This window comes from Linderina pennispora, assembly GCF_002104995.1.
Source record: "Linderina pennispora strain ATCC 12442 chromosome Unknown DL89scaffold_10, whole genome shotgun sequence".
Taxonomy (NCBI): domain Eukaryota; kingdom Fungi; phylum Kickxellomycota; class Kickxellomycetes; order Kickxellales; family Kickxellaceae; genus Linderina; species Linderina pennispora.
This window is the reverse complement of record NW_024468258.1, coordinates 664,444-685,650: the sequence shown is the minus strand read 5'-3', so window position 1 is coordinate 685,650 and position 21,207 is coordinate 664,444. Positions and strand designations below refer to the sequence as shown.

At 55.6% G+C, this 21,207-nt stretch overlaps 8 protein-coding genes across 8 annotated transcripts; 4 read left to right on the top strand and 4 right to left on the bottom strand.

Moving 5' to 3' along the window:
- Positions 1-621: 621 nt before the first annotated feature.
- Positions 622-2,451, top strand: DL89DRAFT_268895 (uncharacterized protein). Its single transcript, XM_040888072.1, has 9 exons — positions 622-823; positions 858-956; positions 991-1,046; positions 1,106-1,217; positions 1,244-1,485; positions 1,514-2,037; positions 2,088-2,140; positions 2,167-2,205; positions 2,240-2,451. Exons 1-9 carry the CDS (start codon positions 689-691, stop codon positions 2,411-2,413), a joined length of 1,434 nt encoding a protein of 477 aa, XP_040742193.1. The 5' UTR covers positions 622-688; the 3' UTR covers positions 2,414-2,451.
- Positions 2,452-4,616: 2,165 nt separating this feature from the next.
- On the top strand, positions 4,617-5,696 carry DL89DRAFT_285132 (uncharacterized protein; the record flags this gene model as incomplete). The annotated part of the gene is made up of 2 exons (XM_040889809.1): positions 4,617-5,616; positions 5,654-5,696. Exons 1-2 carry the CDS (start codon positions 4,757-4,759, stop codon positions 5,694-5,696), a joined length of 903 nt encoding a protein of 300 aa, XP_040742192.1. The 5' UTR covers positions 4,617-4,756.
- A 452-nt stretch (positions 5,697-6,148) lies between these two features.
- DL89DRAFT_285131 (BAR-domain-containing protein) lies at positions 6,149-7,148 on the bottom strand. Its single transcript, XM_040889808.1, has 2 exons — positions 7,074-7,148; positions 6,149-6,987 (listed from the first exon to the last, which is right to left on the bottom strand). Exons 1-2 carry the CDS (start codon positions 7,082-7,084, stop codon positions 6,222-6,224), a joined length of 777 nt encoding a protein of 258 aa, XP_040742191.1. The 5' UTR covers positions 7,085-7,148; the 3' UTR covers positions 6,149-6,221.
- A 385-nt stretch (positions 7,149-7,533) lies between these two features.
- DL89DRAFT_275405 (putative MOB1 protein) lies at positions 7,534-8,106 on the top strand (the record flags this gene model as incomplete). The annotated part of the gene is made up of 1 exon (XM_040889301.1): positions 7,534-8,106. One exon carries the CDS (start codon positions 7,534-7,536, stop codon positions 8,104-8,106), a length of 573 nt encoding a protein of 190 aa, XP_040742190.1.
- Positions 8,107-8,158: 52 nt separating this feature from the next.
- DL89DRAFT_268891 (P-loop containing nucleoside triphosphate hydrolase protein) lies at positions 8,159-11,305 on the bottom strand. Its single transcript, XM_040888071.1, has 4 exons — positions 11,016-11,305; positions 9,545-10,969; positions 9,509-9,523; positions 8,159-9,465 (listed from the first exon to the last, which is right to left on the bottom strand). The coding sequence occupies exons 1-4, from the start codon at positions 11,058-11,060 to the stop codon at positions 8,569-8,571; spliced, it is 2,382 nt and encodes a 793-aa protein (XP_040742189.1). The 5' UTR covers positions 11,061-11,305; the 3' UTR covers positions 8,159-8,568.
- A 959-nt stretch (positions 11,306-12,264) lies between these two features.
- On the top strand, positions 12,265-15,190 carry DL89DRAFT_268890 (oligopeptidase). The gene is made up of 2 exons (XM_040888070.1): positions 12,265-12,677; positions 13,191-15,190. The coding sequence occupies exons 1-2, from the start codon at positions 12,294-12,296 to the stop codon at positions 14,925-14,927; spliced, it is 2,121 nt and encodes a 706-aa protein (XP_040742188.1). The 5' UTR covers positions 12,265-12,293; the 3' UTR covers positions 14,928-15,190.
- Positions 15,191-17,728: 2,538 nt separating this feature from the next.
- DL89DRAFT_225131 (MRP3s1 protein) lies at positions 17,729-18,658 on the bottom strand (the record flags this gene model as incomplete). The annotated part of the gene is made up of 2 exons (XM_040884730.1): positions 17,729-18,062; positions 18,183-18,658. 2 exons carry the CDS (start codon positions 18,656-18,658, stop codon positions 17,729-17,731), a joined length of 810 nt encoding a protein of 269 aa, XP_040742187.1.
- A 1,275-nt stretch (positions 18,659-19,933) lies between these two features.
- DL89DRAFT_213739 (P-loop containing nucleoside triphosphate hydrolase protein) lies at positions 19,934-20,356 on the bottom strand (the record flags this gene model as incomplete). Its single annotated transcript, XM_040884251.1, has 1 exon — positions 19,934-20,356. A coding segment is annotated over one exon (423 nt), but the record flags the coding sequence as incomplete, so codon positions are not given.
- Positions 20,357-21,207: the final 851 nt, after the last annotated feature.

Here is a 21,207-nt window from a genome sequence, read left to right as displayed (position 1 = left end):
AATGGACACGTCACCAAAGTCTCCCACAACTCGAAGGATGAAAACCATGCCACACAAGCACAGGGAGGCTTTGTCGATTCATGCTCCTTTCCTTGACATCCCTGGCCAGCAGCCAGTATTTGTAAAAATGACAAGGCGGCTTGGCTGAGAATGTCGTGCGGATTTCAAGGCAGCCGACGAGCAGTGTTCCTGGGCAGTGCTTGGGCAACGAACCCGTTTGATTAAAGTTTCGGCAAAAGTACAAAACTAGAGTAGGCACAGGGAAGCTGGTAACAAAATTTTCTGGCATACGGGGCACCGAGAGTGAGGGCATGTATATACCCTTTCCCATTTTCACAGCGCTGCAACGAGCCAGACACTGATAGGTGCCCGCTTTCAACACCACATGGAAAAGGCTGCCGGAATGGCTACCGGAATGGCTACAGTTGTGCAATTGGGGCTAGTAGGGTGTGGTTTATAAATGGTTTTTGAACACCAAATGCCCGCCTACTCCTATCTCCTGCTACCGCCACCTTTGGCATGGTAACCATCCAGAAAAGGCAGCAGGAAGCCTCGCCCCTTCCCATGATATTTAAGGGACTGCAGCCACACCATTACAGATCGCTTTTTCTCAAGTCCTATTTTTCTTCCACTGCTGGCATTTACTTCACCATGTTAACACCTGCGCAAACACACGCAACCCCCGCCTATGAAGGTCCCCATGGAGCTCTTCTGGATCATCGCCAGGATCGCCATACCAGATGAAATGCCATCGACTAATAACAGGTATGGCCTCGCGTATGTCCGTCAATTCGCCGACCTATCTCCAGAGTGCAGAGCCACGGTTCCTCATTCCCTGGCCAATGCGGTGACTGTAGAGCGCATACTGTCTCAGCGCCTGTCGGCAGAGAAACCACTGCAGAGTCCGCTGGGTCTCGAACATCAGCGACGTCATCACGCTAGGACGCACTAAGAAGGTTCGACACGCTGTGCATTATGATGACGAAAAAGCCATGCGAGTGCAAGCCCCAGCTCAGCAAGATGCTCCGGCTCTTTAGTAGGTCAGGGTCATGCATGGAGCGGTATCCGGCACCTGCGCTTTATTGGCCTTGGATTTCATCCACAGGGGCAATGACGCTGACTACAACCCTGCGACTGATGCCGTTGCTGAGAGAGATCTCAGGCGCTTCATCGCCCGCTTTCCAATGCTGACGTCGATACGCTACGACCCCGACTTTGTTTGCGAAGAAGGTCATGGGCATAGGCGTATGAGCATGGCTTAAGTCTGTATCCGTTCTACACAAGGCTATTCGAACGCAACCAGCACCAAATGACCGCAGTCCAACTTAAATACCCAATACTGCCAACCCAGTTCCCGATTGCTATGATGCAGATAACGTCGGTCGTTTTAAATGATGAGTACAACCTATTCCATGGCGCAGTTCCGCTGTTCTACGCCCCTGCCATACGTCGTCTGGTGCTGGTCGGTATGGGCAACGCCTTCCCGTCAAAACTGCTTTGCGTCTGCTGGGAGTACCAAGATTGAGTTCAGCTCTCTTGCGTACCTAGAAGTCCGTGGCAGTTTTAGCAGGGACCGCAGTATCACGCAAGACCCCACCGGCGGATTTGACTTGTCGTTCCCGAAACTAACATGTGCAGAGATCTATGACACAGAGTCCAGCCGCAGCGATTTCTACTCGATCCTGCGCAATGCTCCCCTCCTTGAGCAGCTGTCGATTGTAGAGGAGCTAAGGGATCTACAATATGTGAATCCGCAGGTTGTAGCACGGGTCAGAGCTCTGGTGATGACTGGATACTCTCTGTCTCGTGAACACGTTGAGCTCCCTCGCAGGGTAATTACGCAGTTCTATGAGATGATGGACAACGTATGTGTGGCCAATTTGTATGGCAACCCATTTCCGCTTCCAAGCACAGGCCAGCTATCCAACATCCGAAGACTGACTATCGAGCTAGCAAGATCAGACCTGCACTGCCTTCCCCGACTCATCCAACAGCTCCCAAGGATGTGGTATCTTGATGTTACCTTCAAACATAATCGTCTTGGGGAAGCAGGAATACACTTGGGAACCCGAGGATGAAACGACCAGCTACTGACCACGCTGTGGTGGATGCACAGGTAGCCAATACTGGGGAGTTGGATGTCGCCTTGGCGACAATGGCTATCAGCGACACAGGATGGACTTGAAAGTCAATAGAGAGACTGAGGTGGATACGACGCCTATCGTCAACGCCACTCCAGACAGTCAAGATCGCAGATGTCGGTGACGAGGCCTGCGAGGTAGCCTGCACCCTGATCAGACGCATCCTATCGCTGGGAAAGATGCGAATATACCTCGGATTTTACAGCAGGGTCAATGCAGCCAAGCTAGAAGTAGATAGCAAGTGCCACATCGACGAGTACAATGTCAAATAAGCCATTGTTTTCTAGTCAATTGTAAATATATGCTCTTGCTCCTTATGCTACTTCATACCAAATACAAATGGCATGAAATGAACTTTGAGGCGAGAGAGAAAGGTGTATGGTGTTGCACTGTTATTTCTGCCCTCATCCTAGTGATATCATGTCACTTTTTTGTGCACATTAAACACAACAAGCTGGTTCTCTGCTTCCCATTTCAAACAATGCAGCCCACCTGACAGATCCCGGGAATGGACAAGCTTTCTTAAGAAAATGCAGCGCTCACCTGGGTGCGACAGCTGAATTCTGTGTCAACAATGCTCTTGATGGGGTGGATGGCAAAGACAAAAACAAAGGGTGCAAATCATATAGCTGTTTGAAGCGGACTGCATTATGTGAAGAGACATCTATGATTTCTTTTTAGTGGAACAAGAAATGTTCAAGCATGAAGGACATGCGGTTGTTCGGGTCGCTATTTAACTTCAAAGTGGTGCCATAGCCAATGCTAATTTTTAAGATATCTAAAATCTATCGTGCCATCTGCAGTATTTATTTTCCAGCCCATGTTTCTCCAGAGTTCAGCACAACACAGGCTTGTCCCTAATGGCAATGGGAGGGTTTCAGTTGGGTTCATTCCAGATGGTGGCGGCAGCAAGGTTTGTCAGAGAGAATAAGCTTAACATGCGTCCTACCCTTTAACCGAGTTAACCAACTGGAAAAGCTAGCAAGTATAAATGGGCCAAGTCATGAAAAGAGGAGGGGAGGAAAAAGCCATTGTAGACACTATCCTGTAGTAAAATACATGTACAGAAACAGCAATTTTTGTGGGTCAAATGGTGGAAATAAGTTGCTGTTATCTAGAGGTTCATGCACTGTTACCAACATACGCTTCATGTTCTGCACACCGCTACAATGGCAAAAGCAAGCCAAATAAATGATTATCCCTGGATACTGCTTATGAGTTGTGTCCGCTGGTGCAAAGTCAGTAGTAATTTATTGCACATAATTGTAATTTCAATTGTACCACTTTCACTGATAAAAAGACAGATGTATAATATACATAGCAAAAAGCCACCATTATGTCCACTATGTGCCTGCACGAATACTGTGTGACACGGTTATGCACGATAGACTATACTGTTGCAATTGTTATACATGATTGGGAAAGATACGAAACCCTAGGTGACTCTGGCACAAGTCCAGTATCGCGACTACCATTGTGCACTTCCAAACAACTGTGTACCGATATTAAGTAGATCAGCAAGAAGCAAGTGATAAACCCATCATAGCTTTAGGGCTAGATTGTGCTTTCAGAATCAAAGAATAACTACTCATACAGTCTGGTGTTTGTGCTGGTAGCAGCTATGGAGATATTGGGGCAGCTATCGGCGCCACGTGGAATGGTCCGGGTCCTGCTCGGCAGCGACACAATACAGGTTGGAGGATATGTTGAATGGTCTGGCTTCGTTGAGTGTGCAGGGTAATTGCATATCCTGTCTGGAACATATAGAATATGCAGCAGTGGACTTCCGACAGCCGGGCTGTCGATGAGGACCCAACAAATTCTGACCCGAACAGGCAACATGCCGCTGCTTTCAGAGGACCAAGATCCATAGGTCCACAAGTCCATAGGTCCATAGGTCCATAGGTCCACAGTCACAGGTCCACAGTCCAAGAAGGCGGCCATGGGATTCAGCAGCAGTCTCTGGAAAAGCGATGAGGCATGCAGTGATGTTGTTGGGCGAGATAAATTGTTAGAGTTGTTGATGTTCCTGTTGATTGAAAGCCAGTGGCAGCATGGGATCAGCCAAGCATGGCGAAGAAAAACAGCCGATGATTACAAACATATTCATGCATGTGATCCAGCATTAAATGGATAGGTTCTAGGCATCGTACTGTTTCATTAACAGATCTCGCATGTGGTTTGCAATATTTGTGCTCAAAGGGAAATATAGGCAGGACATCCTACTGCTCCAGACCCCCATTCCCAGCGCATAGCTCCACGCACTGGACAGTCCTGGAGTGTTTAGCATAGCGGAAGTAAACACTTTCCTGCTCCCCCTACGCATGCCAGTGGGCCTAGTCGCCAAATGGATTCCCTTTTCAAGCTCCCTTTCTCTTCTTCGTCTATTATTTTTTTGAATTTGATTATTTTCAACAACCACCATTTAAACCGAACACCAAGCATTCATACTACAGCAATTTCAGGCATACAGCCATGGTCGTACCTCCAGAAAGAACAGCAAGGAAAACGCATTGCGGTGATCGGCTCAGGCTTGGCGGGGCTGACGGCAGCGCACTTTCTGGCAGAGCAGTGGGCACACGGTAACGCTGTTTGAAAAGAGCAGCACGATTGGCATGGATGCAGGGTCGCTGACGGTGGGCAGTGTGCGCGTAGACGTGCCGTTCCGCGTATTCAACCCAGACTACTACCCGTATCTGTACGCAATGTACCAGCACCTGGGGATTGGATTCGCGGCAGCGGACTACTCGCTGGCATTCACGCGCAACGGGTCGGCATTGTGGTCGTACACGAACCTGGGGGTGCGGGACTTCCAGGTGCCGATTCCGGACTCGCTCGGGAGCTCGGCGGAGTGGGCGCAGTTGCTGTATCTGTGCGCGCGTACGCTGAAGCAGCCGGAGATGCTGTATGCAGGCAGTGATCTGGATAAGATCGGGATTGGCGCGTACCTGGAGCGGGAGGGGTATTCGCAGCGGTTCGTGGAGCTGGAGTTTGTGCCGTTCCTGGCCAGTCTGTTTACATGCTCGCTCAGTGCGGCGGCAGCGTACCCGGCCAACACGGTGCTGCACTTCACGGCCCGTGCGGTGTTTGGTGCGCGGCTGCGCAAGGCTCAGCATGGTGTGCAGGAGGTGTGCGAGCGGCTGACGCAGACAGTTAGTCATGTGCGATGCAATGCATGTGTGGAGAGCGTCTTGGCCAAGGGCGACCGCGTGGAGGTGCATGTGGATGGCAAGGCGGAGGAGTTCGACTGTGCGGTGATTGCGACTCCGGCAGATACGGCCGCGCGGCTGCTCGGCGGGTCGGGGGTGGGGGAGGCACTCCGGGCAGTGCAGTACGAGGATGCAGTGGTGGTGACGCATGGCGACGACTCAGTGATGCCCCGGGAGCGGGCGAGCTGGCGCGGGGTCAACATCGGCACGGTGCAGGGCCAGGCGCAGGCCATGGCCAGCCACTGGATCAACTACGTCGAGCGCACGTCCACCGGCCGGGGACTGCCGCACGCGACGTTCCAGACGGTCAATCCGCTGGTGCCCCTGGACGAGTCGCTGGTGCTGAGCTCCACGACCTTCCACCGCTCGCTGGTGACCGTGCAGTCGCAGGCGCAAATCAACGCCATCCACTGCGCCCAGGGCCAGGGCAACGTCTGGCTGGTGGGCACGTATGCGGCGCCCGGGGTGCCGCTGCTCGAGGGATGCGTGCGGTCAGCTGTGGATGTGGTCAGGGCCATTGGCAGCCTGCCGTTTGCCGCGCCCCGGATGATGCGCAAGGACAAGTCCACGCTGTATGAGGTTGGGCTGGCCAAGGGCTGTGTGCGCGGCGAGCTGGTTGAGGCGTACTTTGAGCAGCCGCTCTCTGGCTCGTTCGAGTTTACGGGTGTCGCCTGGGCGCTGTTCTACGTGGCCCTGCCCATCATGCTTGCGGTATCCTCGGTCGTGGACGTTGCAACCAGGACGCTGCTGGGCGACCGCCTGGGCCGCAGACTGCAGACTATGCTGGTGGCGATGCTGGTGGGCGCTGTGATTGTTGTGGAGCTAGCTTACAGGCACACGTCACGTGTATTCAAACAACAATAAAGAATGTCTAGACGTTCAGCGAGCAAATTGACAGTCCGCGCAGCTGGCCCATGACGGTCTCGATGCGCTGGTTGAGCTGCGCATCGTCGTCCTGGCCGGTCTGCGGCGGCACGAACCGCGCGACCTGGTCGAGCTGGTTCTTCGAGTCGCTGAAGAACTGCAGCTGCGCCTTGACAAACGCCTCGAATGACGGGTCAATGACATACACACGCGCATTGATCAGCTTCGGGATCTCGGTGATCAGTGCGCGGTTCAGCTGCTCATACGTCTGCTCCGCATACGCCAGGTCCTGCTCTGCGCGCTCAATCGCCGCGGGGTCGCCCTTGGTCTGCTCCTTGGACAGCACGCTCTTGGCCTTCTCGACGTCCTGCAGCCGGTGGTTGCGCTTGGTGAACGCCTTGTCGAACTCGGGCAGGAACCCGCAGTACCGCGCCAGTGGGTCCAGCACCGTGTGCGCGTAGACTTCGTCAAACTGCACGCGCGCAGTCTCGTCAATCTCCGTTGTCGCCTGCCGGTAGGCCGCCTGGTACTCGCGCGGGCGCTGCACGTCCAGCAGGAACGCAGACAGGTTCTCGGCCAGCTTCTTCTGCGCGCTGGTCATCTCGATGATGCTGATGTTGTAGTCCTTGGCGTCTTGCAGCAGCCGTATTGCCTTGCGCTCCAGTGACCGGAAACGCTGCTCCTGCTCATTGTACTCGGGGTCGGCTGACATCCGCGCGTTGCCCATGCGCAGGCCTGTGCCCGCACGGGACATGGACTTTTTCATGTTGTCCCTACACCGGAAATAGGTCTTAGCGCGCAGGCAGTCCACCATGTGTGGTCCGACTCGTGCCCTGGGACTTTGGGAGCGTCAACTTACCACTTGCTCATTGTTGCTGTCAAGGAGGTTGGATGTCAATTACTCAAAGTCTGGTACTAATAGTGGTGCGGAAAATACAGGGCGCAAAAGTTCGAGTTTGCGGAAGAAAAAGAGGCTCCAGCCTCAAGTCTCCTGCCAGGACTAGGCCAGCTGACTCGAGCCTTGCACCCCCAGCCTCTCCCATCTGCACGCGCGCAGAAAAAAGGCTCACCTGGCCCACAAAGAGTCAATAGACACCTGGATTTTTTTCCTCTATAAACAGCCTTTTAGTCTCTTTGGGCCTCGTATTCTTTCTCCTCAATTCGCCTTTCTTGCTTCCCCCTTCCTCACCTTTTTATACACTATGAATTTCCTTGGCATTTGGGCTCTCCGCGGAATGGGCACGCGCGGGGCGCGCCGCGGCATGGACTCGATCGCCATCAACCCGCACGCCACCGACAGCCCGCGCTCGGGCGGCTCCATGCAGTACCAGCTGCGCCAGTACGCCGAGTCGACGCTGGGCAAGGGCTCCCTGAAGGAGGCGGTGATAAAGCCCGAGGGCGAGGACCTGAACGAATGGATAGCCTGCCATATTGTGGACTTTTACAACCACGTGAACATGCTGTACATGGCGGTCTCGCACCACTGCACCGACGAGACGTGCCCGAAGATGAGCGCTGGCGAAAAGTACACGTACCTGTGGAAGGACAACGGCCAGTACCGCGAGTCCTCGCAGGTCCCGGCGCAGCTGTATGTCAAGCTGCTGATGCAGTGGGTTGATGCGCAGCTGGACGACCCGCGGCTGTTCCCGGTCGAGCTGGGCCAGCCCTTCCCACATAACTTCCAGTCCGAGGTCGCCCCCAATATCATGAAGCGCATGCTGCGCGTCTACGCCCACTTGTACTGGCACCACTACCCGCAGATGCGCCAGGTTGGCCTTGCCACCATGATGAACACGTCCTTCAACCACTTTATTCTGTTTGTCACAAAATACGACCTGGTCAAGAGCGAAGAGCTGCAGCCCGTCAAGGACGTCATCAAAAACCTGGCCTGAGCATTTCTTTTCCTTCTCCCTCAACAAGGCATCCACCCTGCAATATATTTTTGTTCAACTTGTCACTATTACGCTCCCCTCCTCTTGCCTACTATTGCTTGTATGACAAACAGCTTGCTTTCCAGAACGCCAGCAGCCTTGGGCTGTGCAGTAACGCGGAAACAACCGAGCCGCTTGTGTGCGCAGTCTGAGATGTGCGCGCCTTGAGTCCCGCGGGCCTTGTTCATACGCCAGCTGCCTTACCTCAGCAGCGTCCCAATCCATACTTGCACATCGCTCCATGTATGCTGAGGCAGTGCCGTGGGTACACCCAACACTGGACCCTTTCTTTCGACACTCCCAAAGCACGTCGTGGCTGCCCGTGTCACTGATGCATGTCTACACCCGACATTTTATAAACTGGCCCCTCGTGGGTATATATTTTGAACGTTGAAAAGAAATAAATAAGACGATAACGCCGCTTTACATCTTGTCAAGGTAGCGGTCGAGGGCGGGAACCTCGGGAGCGAGACCCTTGCGCTTACGGATGGCGGTGGTGACCTCGTTGACCTTACCAGGCTCGTTGCACACACCGTTCATCAGCTGCCAGTGATCGAACACCGACTGGGGGAAGGCCTGGCCACCAGTGTTGGAGCGCAGGTCAGCGGTGAAGCCGAACGACTCCGAGACAGGCAGGTAGGCCTTGATGTTGTACAGCGGAGTACCCGGGCGCTGGACCTCCTCGAAGACGTGACCACGGCGGCGGTTGAGCACACCGTAGATACCGCCCATAGCGTTCTCGGGGCACTGGATCTCGACCAGGTAGATGGGCTCCTGGAGACCCGGCTGGGCAACGAGGGCCGAGGCGTAGACGACACGGCGGGCAGTGGGGATGATCTGGCCTCCACCACGGTGGATGGTATCGGCGTGAAGGGCGACATCCATGATGTTGAAGCGGCAGCCACGCATGGGCTCCTCGGCGCAAGGACCCTCCTTGGCGGCCCACTGGAAGGCAGCAACGCACGAGTCCTTGATCTCGTTGAGGTACTGGACTCCCTTGGTGGCGTCGACCATGGTGTTGGGGCCGTTGGTGTCGGGACCGAAGCACCAGATCTTGCGGGCGTCAGTGACATCCCACTCGAACTGGTCAGCCAGGGTGCGGGCACGCTCCTTGGCATCATCGCGGGGGCCGATCTTGCCGTCCTCAATCAGGCGCGACAGCTCCTCGTCCATGGGCACGGCGCGCATGAAGATACGGTTGTGCTTGTTGGGCGACTTGGACAGAGCAGTGATCGACGACTCGCTCTGGACGGTCTCACGGTAGCCGACCACCGGGTCACCGGTCTTGATGGGGACCTGGGCGTGGTCCTCCTCGAGATCCTTGAAGGCAAATCTCGAGATGGAGCTCACCGGCACCGGCAACAATGTGCTCACCAGACTCCGAGGTGTAGCACAGGACGCAAGGGTCAGACTTGGACAGACGCTTGAGACCCTCAACGAGCTTGGGCAGATCGTTGGCGTTCTTGACCTCGACGGCAACCTGCACGACAGGCGACACCGAGAACTTCATGACCTTCATGTTGTGGGCAGTCTCCGAGGTGGTCAGGGTACCCGACTTGAGCAGGTACTGGTCGACACCGACGAGACCCAGAATGTTACCGGCAGGGCAGTCCTCAATGGGCTCGATGTAGCGACCCATCATGAGAATGGTGCGCTGGATGTTCTTGATGAACAGATCGTCCTTCTTGCCAGGCTCGTAGTTGGGGCCCTGGATGCGGACCTTCATGCCCGAGCGGACGGTTCCCGAGAACACACGGCCGAAGGCGTAGAAGCGGCCCTTGTCGGAGGTGGGCACCATCTTCGAGACGTACAGCATGAGCGGGGCGTTCGGGTCGCAGTTCTTGATACCGATAGCGCACTCGTCGTCCTCAGGACCCTCGTACAGACCGTTGACACGGTAGGCCTGGGCAGTCACAGGCGACGGCAGGTGGATACAGATCATGTCCATGAGCGCGTCGGCGGCGGGCAGGAACTTGCGCATGACAACCTTGAGCAGGGGCTTGCCCTCCAGAGCCTTCTCGTCGGCCTTGAGGGGGATCTCGAGCTTCTCGATCATCTTGGCGGTCTCCTCCTTGCGGACGTTCATGATGGCGTCGAACAGGCGGTAGATGGGGTCCAGGACGAACATGTTGAAGGCACGGTCAAGGTTCTTGCCCGACTTGTCCGAGGTCTTGTGCGACCACTTCTTGGTCTTCGGGTTGAAGTAGTTCTCGCCCCAGAGCTTGCTCATGAGCTTGTTCTTCTCAACACCGAACTTCTTCGAGTAGCGCATGGCGAACTGCATCAGGTTGAAGGCCCAGCCGTGGAGACCCGAGCCGAAGGCAACGGTACCGCGGTCGGGGTAGACCATGAGGTCACCCATGTCGGGGATCTGGTAGGTGGCGATCGAGACGTTGACGTTCTCGACGACACGCTGGAAGGTCTGGTACAGGTCCTCCTGGGGGAGCTGGAGCTCGAGCAGGGCGCGATCGACCTTGTTGATGATAACGACGGGCTTGATCTTCTCAGTCAGAGCCTGGCGCAGCACAGTCTCGGTCTGGACGGACACACCCGAGACGGTATCGACGACAACGAGAGCACCGTCGGTGACACGGAGAGCAGCAGTGACCTCAGACGAGAAATCAACGTGCCCCGGCGAATCGATAAGGTTGATCAGGAAACCGTTACCGTCGGTCTTCTGCTTGACGTCGGCCATGTGCTCGTCGTCGAGCTCGAAGTACATCGAGATAGCAGTCGACTTGATGGTAATGCAACGGTCCTGCTCGTCCTGGCGGGTATCGGTGAAACGGGTCTCACCAGCCTTGGCCGACGAGATAATACCGGCCTTGGACACCAGCGAGTCGGTAAGGGTGGACTTGCCGTGGTCGAACGTGAGCGATAACGGACATGTTACGCACGTTGGTGACCTTGTCCATAAGGGCACGAATCTACAGTGGCCGGAATGCCGTGGTGCCGAGGCCAGTTAGTGCAATGGTTCTGACGGCCTGAGCCAAAGTCCAGAAAGGCTGCTGACAAATATTCGCTGCCGCAGCACGCAAAAAGCTGCGGCCCGCGCTCGGATCGAGATGCACTCATCCCCCGCCATAAGCGCCGCAACCCGCGGGTTTTTGCAATTTGGCTGAATCAGGGGTCCCGGCTCTGGCACTGAATCTGCTGCTTCCACAGCAGCGCCAAAAACTTGCAGGGCAGGACAGGGCAGCTTGGCTATATACTGGTACGTACCTGGTCTACGGTGAAGTTAACCATTTTTGTCTCTAATGTTCCGTAATGGCTATTCGAAATTCAAGAGAAAAATAGGGGGAAACAAGTTGGAGGAGGAAGAGAAAAGTGTTCGCGATGCGCTGGGCGGCGGGCGAAATACGACCACGCCTTAGCTTTTGAGCGGGACCTGGGGGGCTAGAATCCGGGAGGCTGGGGTCGGCAGTGAAAATTTTTTCACCGCCATGTGCCTGCGATGATTGGCCAGGCCTGGAGAGTAGTGCTCAAATCAAAGAATTACCCAAAGAATGCGGCTGCCCCCAACCTGATGATGATCTCAAGATTGCAGCCAGGCAGTACGGCCTGGGTGCTGCTGGAGCACAACGGCCCGCAGCGCAGCTCCCACTGCTCCGCCAGCATCGCAGTGTGCAACAGCAAAAACTTTTGCTGCTCTGCAAATGTGTTTGTGTGTGTGTGTGTGGTGTGCTGCCCCGCTTGTCTCATGCCAATGCACAATGCAGCTGGCACTCTTGCGCTTGGGCAGACATGTCTTACTCAGCGCCCAAGCCCAGAGGAAAAACGAAGGCTTGCATTGTTCATGCCCAGCAGGCTGTGCCTCTTGGCAGACAGCAGCGCACCTGTTTTTGCTGTTGCTCAGTTTCGCACCAGAAAGCGCCGCCGAACAAACGCAGCAGCAATCCGGCCAATTGAGCTTTTCGGTAATTCCGAGAACTCGCCTGCTCACGTCACAAATCCTGATTAGAAGCATCACGTGCATGGCGGTTCCGTGCTGCATGGTCCTGGTTGGCCACAGGCCGCATCGCTGCCACCTTGGCCAGGAAACCGGTGAACAGAAAGTCGGGCCCGTAAATGCTCCTGGCCAGCACCGCACACGCACACAAGCCCTGCTTCCCTACGAGAAAAAACACACCCTCTGGCAACTAAAAGGCATGGCGGGGACACCGCGCACTCTTCCTTTTCTCCTCTCCTCTTTATTTTTGGCTATAGCCTCATACTGTTACTACCACTATTCGCATTACCCCCAAATGACCACCGCACCACTGCCGCAGACGGCCACCAAAGGCTCCGTGCTCAACTTCTCCCTGACGCCGTCAGAAATCGGGCAGCTTGTTGACACGCTGATTGCGCGCGGCAAGAAGATCCAGGACGATGTGGCAGCGCAAACCAACCCGACATTCGCGAGCGTCATCGTGCCGCTGGCCATGCGCGAGAACAACCAGGGCGCCGACTACTCGGTGGCCACGTTCCTGCAGAACGTCAGCACCGACAAGGACATCCGCGATGCCAGCACGGCGGCCGAGGAAAAGCTCGATGTAAGTGTTCCTTATCTCATCAGCTGGCGTCAGAGATATCTTTTTTTGTTGTGCGGGGCGCGCCATTTCCTGGCGATGAAAAGCAGTTGTTGCTGGGGCCTCGCTGGGCAACGGAATCCAGTACTGTGCCTGGGCCGTGAATCCCCTCACTATCCATGGCGGGCAATAGCGCCCACGACGTGGCAAATGTTGTTGTTGTTGTGCTGGAAAGCCACCCTCCATCCAAACGATCCTGTTGACTGGTTTTCTATCCAGATCGTCCTTGGGGATTGGCGTGAAGATTCTGCCATGAACTTTCCCACGTCGCTGCCCGGTCTTTCCATGTTGCTATCTCTTCCCAGAGCGGAGGGCCGTGGGTACTTCGGCCCGCCTTTCGGGGATTCCAGACAGGGACCACACGGCCAACAGCTGGGATGCTTAGCCCGGAGCGGACGGGCTCTTCAAATGCAGGCAGAACCCCGATCGGCATGATTGCATATATTTCACATTCCCGTTTCAATTATCCCCAAATAGGCTTTCGAGATCGAGTCGTTGATGCGCGAGGACGTGTACAAGGTGGTACGCGCCGTGTTCGACAACAAGGAGGAGATGGCCAAGCTGGACGCCGAGGACCTGCGGCTAGTGACCAAGATCGAAATGCAGTACCGCCGCAACGGACTTGCGCTGCCCAAGGAGCAGCGTGGCCGGCTGGGTGATATCAAGAAGCGGCTGTCGGAGCTCGGCATCAAGTTCAGCCGTAACGTCAACGAGGGCGACGGACGCGAGACATTCACGCGCGAGGAGCTGGAGGGTCTGCCAGCCGACTTCTTTGTGGACCGGCCGACCGAGGTCGTCGACGGGGTGACAAAGTACGTGGTCACGACAAAGTACCCAGATCTGTTCCCGGCGCTGCGGCTGGCCAAGCGCGAGGAGACCCGCAAGCGCCTGTCGGTGGCCGAGGGCCAGCGGTGCCCTGAGAACATTGACCTGCTGCAGGAGGCCGTGGGCCTGCGTCTGGAGGCGGCCAGGATGCTCGGCTACAGCACCCACGCCGAGTACGTGCTCGAGGAGCACATGGCCAAGACGCCCAAGGAGGTGCTTGACTTTGAACACGACCTGCGCGAGCGCCTGACGGTGCTGGGACTGAAGGAGGTCGAAGAGATTGAGGAGCTGAAGCGCGCTGACAAGAGGGCGGTTGGCGAGGAGTACACGGGCCTGTTCTCGTGGGACTTCCGCTACTACACCAACCTGGTCAAGGAGCGCAAGCACAACATCAGCGACGAGGAGGTCAAGCAGTACTTCCCCATGAAGGAGGTTACCCGCGGCATCCTGGACATCTACCAGCGCATGCTCAGCCTGCGGTTCGTCAAGGTCGAGAACCCGCCTGTGTGGCACGAGGACGTCGACATGTACGAGGTGTGGGAAGCCACCGAGGACAAGTTCGTCGGCCACTTCTACCTGGACCTGTACCCGCGCGAGGGCAAGTACAACCACGCCGCTGTGTGGCCGATCCGCGCCGGCTACACCAAGCCCGACGGCTCGCGCGAGTATCCTGTTGCTGCCATGGTGGCCAACTTCCCCAAGCCCGTCGGCACGACGCCGGCGCTGCTCAAGCACGATGACGCGACGACGCTGCTGCACGAGCTGGGCCACGTCTTCCACGGCATCTGCTCGATCACAAAGTGGGCCCGGTTCCACGGCACCAGCACCGAGACTGACTTCGTTGAGGCTCCCTCGCAGATGCTCGAGAACTGGTGCTGGGAGCCGTCGGTTCTGGCCCAGTTTGCCGTGCATTACAAGACCGGCGAGCCTATCCCCGACGAGCTGGTCAAGCGCCTGGTGGCTGCCAAGAACGAGAGTGCTGGCCTATTCAACCTCCGTCAGGTGTTCTTTGGTCTGTACGACATGGCCATCCACAACACCGAGGACGGCAAGGTCGACGTCAAGAACCTGTACACGTCGCTGCGCGAGGAAATCGGCCTGTTCAAGAACGGCGATATTGATACCTGGGGATCGGCGACCTTTGGCCATATGATGGGCGGCTACGACTCGGGCTACTACGGATACCTGTGGTCCGAGGTCTTCAGTGCCGACATGTTTGCCTCGCGCTTCCAGAAGGAGGGCGTTGCCAACGCCAGCACCGGCATGGACTACCGCCGCGAGATCCTGCTGCCTGGCGGCAGCCGCGACGCGTCGGTCAGCCTCGAGAAGTTCCTGGGCCGCAAGCCAAACAACAAGGCCTTCCTCAAGAGCATCGGACTTGAGGCTTAAAAACATCACATTCATTTCTTTTCTAACATTGCCATTGCTCAAGCTTACGTATGCACTGTGGCACCATCTGCAGTAGGCGGTGGCCGTGCAGGTGGGAAAAGAACAAAGTCACGAGGCCGCAGTGGAGGAGGGGATGCAGTGGACATGCAGTGGGTGCCCAGCAGCCTGTGGGCGCCGAGCCAGCAGCCTACAGTCCCTCTTGCTCTGATGGGCACCAGAAAAGTCTTGGCAAACAAGCGCCACTGCATTTAAGCATCCTTTCTTCCGCTCTACACCCTATTTTCTCCAAACATCACCTACTTTATTTCTCACCATGTCTGACGAAAAGCAGCGTATGAAAATCATCGTAAACTCGGATGGCAGCGTCCCCGAGGACATCGAGACGGGTCTTCTCAGCGAGCAGCCGGTTCGCCGCCAGCCGTGCCGTGGAAAGAAGGTCCTGAAGCGCCTTGCCATCTTCCTGGTCGCTTTCTTCACCTTGCGCCTGGTCCTGTTCCATGCTGTGCACCACAACAACGGCCAGCTGATGCGCTCGGTGTTTGGCAACGAGCGGGTCGATAGATGGATGGCAAAACACCCGTGCCATGGCGGCGAGCAGTGGGGAAAGACGGAGGGCGGGGGCTGGGTCGATGTGTACTACTCGAATGGACAGGTATACGACGGCCACCCTCACCACCACCCTCATGGCCTCCGCACATCCACATGCCATGATGACGAGCACCACCATCACCACCCCCATCACAAGCCTGGAGATGAGCCCGGTTTCCCCTACCAGCGTATTACCAGGCCGTGGAAGCAGCCTACCAAGCAGATCGAGGAGACTGTTGCGCACGATTCTTGAGCAGATTAACAAGAGCGTGCGTCCCGCCTTCCAGATGATGGCCAACAGCCGCATCAACCACACTGCTCTGGCCGCTCTATCGCGTGGCGAGCTTGCGGCTACTGACATCGATTCCCTATTCCGCGTCAACCACAACGATATCTGCGTGCCTATTGTGCCTGTTGAGGGCCTTGAAACCTTCACCTTCGACCCTACCAAGTTTACCAAGATCTCCCAGGTTGTCCGCGGCAGCATCGGTTCGTCTGTCCGCATCGTGAGCACTTCTGCCTCCGAGGCCACGTTCTCAGTGCGCGCTCTGGCGTCCGACCCCAGGATTGCTGAGCAGATCTCCCTCAAGCAGACCACCGACGAGGAGGGCAACATTTCGTTTGTCCTCGAGGGCCCCAAGATCCTGCGCCAGGGCGAGTGTGCGTACGCCGATATCGTGCTCTCCCTGCCATCGACCCTGACCAGCCTCGACCTCCTGCGTACCGGCTTCGTCTACGGCCAGTTCGACCTCGACAGCAAGCTGGCGCGCGCTATTGACTTTGGCAAGTTCGAGGTCAACTCTGTTACCGGCAAGCTCCAGATCCCACCGATCCATGGTGAGGACCTGGCGATCAACACGGTGACAAGCGATGTGAACGGCCACTACTTTGTGCGTAACAGCATCAACATCCACACCGTCAGTGCCGTCATCGACGTTGGCGTCAATGTTGCCAAGGCCCCCAAGTCCACCATTGTCACTGAGACTGTCAGTGGCACCATCAACACCCGTGTCTCGGGCGGATTCGACGGGTCCTTCCTGGCCCGCAACATTGTTGGTGGCCGCGTTTCTGTCGAGGATGCCAGCGATGGCACCAACCGCCTGCACTTTGTCAAGGACCACGGCAACTACAAGTCCGGCACCTTTGGACCTGCCGACAGCACCCAGGCGGGTGAGTCTGTGCTGCGTGCCAACGCCATCAGCGGCGAGATTTACATCGAGTTCAACTAGGTTTCCCATGTCTATTTCGAAATGCCCACAAACTTGCTCCACACTACTGCGATCCAATGAGGCTATCAATGTCCTGCATTATCCGCCGGTTCGGCGTGTTCTTGGACGACTTCCACATGATTGTGTACTTTTTCAGTGGCATTGGCACAGCCTTCTCCTGCTTCATCCGCTCCCACGCGGATTCCTTAACATCCCATGTGCGGATCTTGGTCGACGACGGCCTCAGATCCCTGATTTGCAGCCTGGTGGTCTTTGTATTGAGCCCAAAGAACCCAGGTGTCTCAAACACCAGCTCCGAGTCGCTTGTCACCCCTCTTGCTAGCAGCGCCTGGACCTTGCTGTCGCTGCCTGCCTTCGCTGCGTGCTTCTGGCCCGTCGATATGATGCTGTCGAACTTTGGCAGCCCGTGCTTATCAAGCTGGATCCCCTGTACGCGCTTGGCCGGCAACAGTGTCACCCGAATCACAAACGGAGAGAACAGCTTGCTCACGGCAAACGTCGATAGTAGACTGACCGATGTGGCCATCACCAATGTGGATGTGCTGAGATCGTCGTCCTGCAGCTGGCCCTGGGACTGCGCGTACATAACGCCGCCGGTTACGGAGCAGGCGAGGAGAGAGCCGCCAAGCGACATCGCCTTGAGCATGCGAATCGCGCGCGCGGGGATTGCTTCAAAAATCACGCGGCTGGCGGTGGCGTCGGATGTGAATCGACAGGCCGATAGTCTATGGGTGCTGTGCCCGGACGCTGCGATATGGCGGGCTGCTGGACGAAACATTGGATGTAAGGAGAAAAAGGACGGGATCAAGTGGGCCGGATGAGTTTGCGTAGATCCAACGCAGCCAACACCCCACTCGCGTCTGGACTCCTGGGAGTGATCTTATAAGGTTGTGGTTTCCCGGCGGATCATGATCCAAAATGCTCACCAATACTGCTGCTGCTGGGGATAGTGCAAAACGGCAGTTATATGCTGGTATATATACGTTAGGTGTTAGCAAAATCATTGGACTTGAACAGCTCAGCAAACAGCCCGCCCTTGGCCAGAAGATTTGCAGGCGTGTCGAACTCGGCGACACTACCATGATCCATGACGATGATGCGGTCGCTGCTCATGACGGTTTCAAGGCGATGCGCGATGGTCAGGATCGTACAGCCGGCAAACTCCTTGTGGATGACGTCGTGGATAGTTTTGTCTGTCTTGAGGTCAACGTCTGCCGTCGCCTCGTCAAGAACCAGGATCTTGCGTTTGCGCATCAGCGCACGGGCCAGACTGAAAAGCTGCCGCTGTCCTGAGGTCAGTGTGCTACCGCCAACCCAGCTAGATAGGCCCCAGCTACCCAGAGTTGGCTCACTTTTGACAAGAGACCTCCTCTCAAGGCAGAGCCACAAGAACATGCGCATCAACCAGCCAGACTTGCGTCGCTTCTCTCTCTGACACTTCGACTCCCCAATGTACCAGTCGCTGTCATCGTCGATTTTTCTTGCCTTGTCGTGCATATTCTCTGAGTTGATCACGCCGACCATATCTGCCTTGATAAGCGCTGCCCACATGTCCTCAATCGAAAACTGCTTCAGCGGGTCAAGGTTTGCCCTGACAGAACCATCGAAGAGAGTGGCATCTTGCGGGATAATTGTAATATTCGGACGCAGACTGTCAGCACGCAGAGTTGCGATGTCGACGCCGTCAATCAGAATCGACCCGCCTTCACCTTCAACTAGCCGGAACAATGCACGTGTCAGCGACGATTTGCCTGCACCAGTGCGGCCCACAATGCCAATGCGCTCGCCGCTCTTGATCGTGAACGAGACGCTCTTTAGTACCAGGGCCTGATCCGGGATGTAGCGCATGCTGTAGTTGCGGAATTCGATCTCGCCGCGCGTGGGCCAGTCTGCTGGCGGCTGCACACCATCCATCCTCCATGCCTTGTCGGACTGTATGCTGACGAATGTGCGCACCTTATCTACGCTGTCGAGCAAGAAGATCAGACGTTTGCGAAGAGATACCAAATTTGACATATTTGATGTCATTCTGCTGACTAGCGACTGAAACGCCTCGAGCTCGCCCGACGATAGCTTGTAGTCAGTGAACTGCGACTGAGCAACCATTACGGATGTGACAGCAGCACTTGTAACGATGTCAACGATACTATCGATCGTACCCGACAAGGAGCCTAAAGAACTGCTTGGCCGACCGAGACGGACACCCTCGTCAACATTGCCTGCATAAAGCCCTGTGAAGTGCTCTTCAACACCATGTATGCGAATCGTCCTGGTACTATCGGTAAGGATGCCCTTGACCCATGATTGTCCGATCCTAAAGGTTTTCCTGACACTGCTCAATGACCTGTTTGCAGGGTCAACCAGCTTGGCAGTATAGCTCATCACGAAGCCCATCGCAGGGGCAATAAGCAGGAGCAGAGGTGCCTTGTAGCTGATCCGGTAGATTGACAGCGCGACCCTCAGGAGTGTTGAAATGCTTGACTGGGCCAATGAAGGAATAATCCGCATGATATCATATTTGCATGTCTGAAGCACAGAGTTGATTTCGTGAACGCTGGTGCTGTCGAATAGCGACATCGGTGCATAAACCAGACTGTGGGCAAACACGCGGATGATACGGTCTGACACATAGCTGCTGACCAGTCCATTTCTAAGCCTCCATTCCAATGCATGGACAGCATGCGTAATAGAGACCGAAATCACCTGCACCCAGAGATATGTGTTGATAGCCTTTGAGTCAACAGACTTGCTGTTCTCATTCAACGCATCGAGCTTGTACCCCTCCGCAATATGGTCGACAATCGGGTGAAACACAGCCGAAAAGAGAAGCAGCGCAAGGACAGGCAGCCCAAGGATATCCACGACATACTTCAAGTTCCCCCAGTTGATATTCTTCCTCGTGTCGTCAGTTTTGGCAGGCTGCGTGTCTTGAGCATTGTCTGTCACCAAAGGCGCGCTGCCATTGCTGGTCAGCGTGGTCGCTGAGTTCACAGACATAGCGTCATCCTCAGACTCAGGTTTCTGATCTGGCTCCGACTGCTCTGCAATTGTGTGCACTCTTGGGTGCTCCTGGATCTCTACGGTGATCTGACCCTTATCGACAGTGATGTTCTTGTTGGCAAACGCATCCAAGTGGTTAGAGTTCATCGACACCACACGTAACTTGTTGCCGAGCAACCCAGTGTTTAGCAGGACATGGTCCAGCAGATGGCGCTTGACTTGTGCATCAACAGCAGAGAGCGGATCGTCCAGGATGTATATATCAGCCCGAGTATACACTGCACGAGCAAGCGCCAGCCGAGCCTTCTGTCCACCTGAAATATTGATGCCGCGCTCGCCAATTAGCGTCATGTCGCGATCCGGCCACTGCTCGATGTCCTCCATTAACGCGCAGGCCTTCATGACACGCCAGTAAAACGCTTCGTCAAAGTCATGGCCAAACAGGACGTTGTCACGCAGCGTGCTGTTCATGATGTACGGTGACTGCTCCAGATACCCAATCCTGCCATAAGCCGATCCAGTTCCGGATCGCATCCTCACTTCTCCGCACATCGCATGCAGCAGGGATGTCTTGCCAGATGCGACACTGCCCTTGACTGACACAAGCTCACCGCTGCCGATTTTGAGCGATACGCGCTCCAGCACGTTCTTCTCCTTCACTGTAGACTCAAGTGACTGGTACGTGAATGTGCAATCCTTCATCTCGATTGACGGGCCTACCGTTGAAGTCGCTGGATGTACCAGAACACCGTCTGTGGGCCCGATCCTTAGGTACCCTTCCATCCGGATGTTTGTAGTAATCGCCTCAGACAATGATCTGAGCCCGGATATAACGCTTGCGGCATTAGCCTTGGTCTGTGAAATCTGGTCGGCGATCTGCAGCAACTCAACACTGGACAGCGTCCTGCCGCTCTGAATATGCAGCTGCACAGTGAAGAAAACTGCCAGTTGACTCGAAATACCTTGCAGAATGTCGTTAATGTTGGCAATCACTCCCAGAACCAAAAATACCGCACGACGATACCTCTTAGGGATTGCACTGCTGTCTAGCCTATCTGTGTCTCTGTTGGTAGCGAGAGCCGGGTCAAGATACCTCTGTTCCCAGCTGTTGAATTTGATGATCTTGATGTTCCTATAGATCTCGGTAGAGTCCAACTTTTCAGCCCACTTCTCATGGTATGGGCGACCACACCACTGCTGGAGCTGCCCAATTGCCCAGGTCACCGAAGACAGGACAGTGATAACAGCAATGGGGATGAATGAAATGCAGCCGATTGTCCGGTAGGTCAGCCAGAGAGTAAATGCAGCCGTCGCTAGAGAGGATACCCTGGAGAGACTGCTGCGGAGACATCGGAAGATCCTATTCACCAAATAGTTCATGCGCCCGCCTCTTGGCACTTGATTGCCAGCTGATAGAAGCGGCAGACGGACAAGTTCTAATTCCATCGCCCTTGACACTCGCT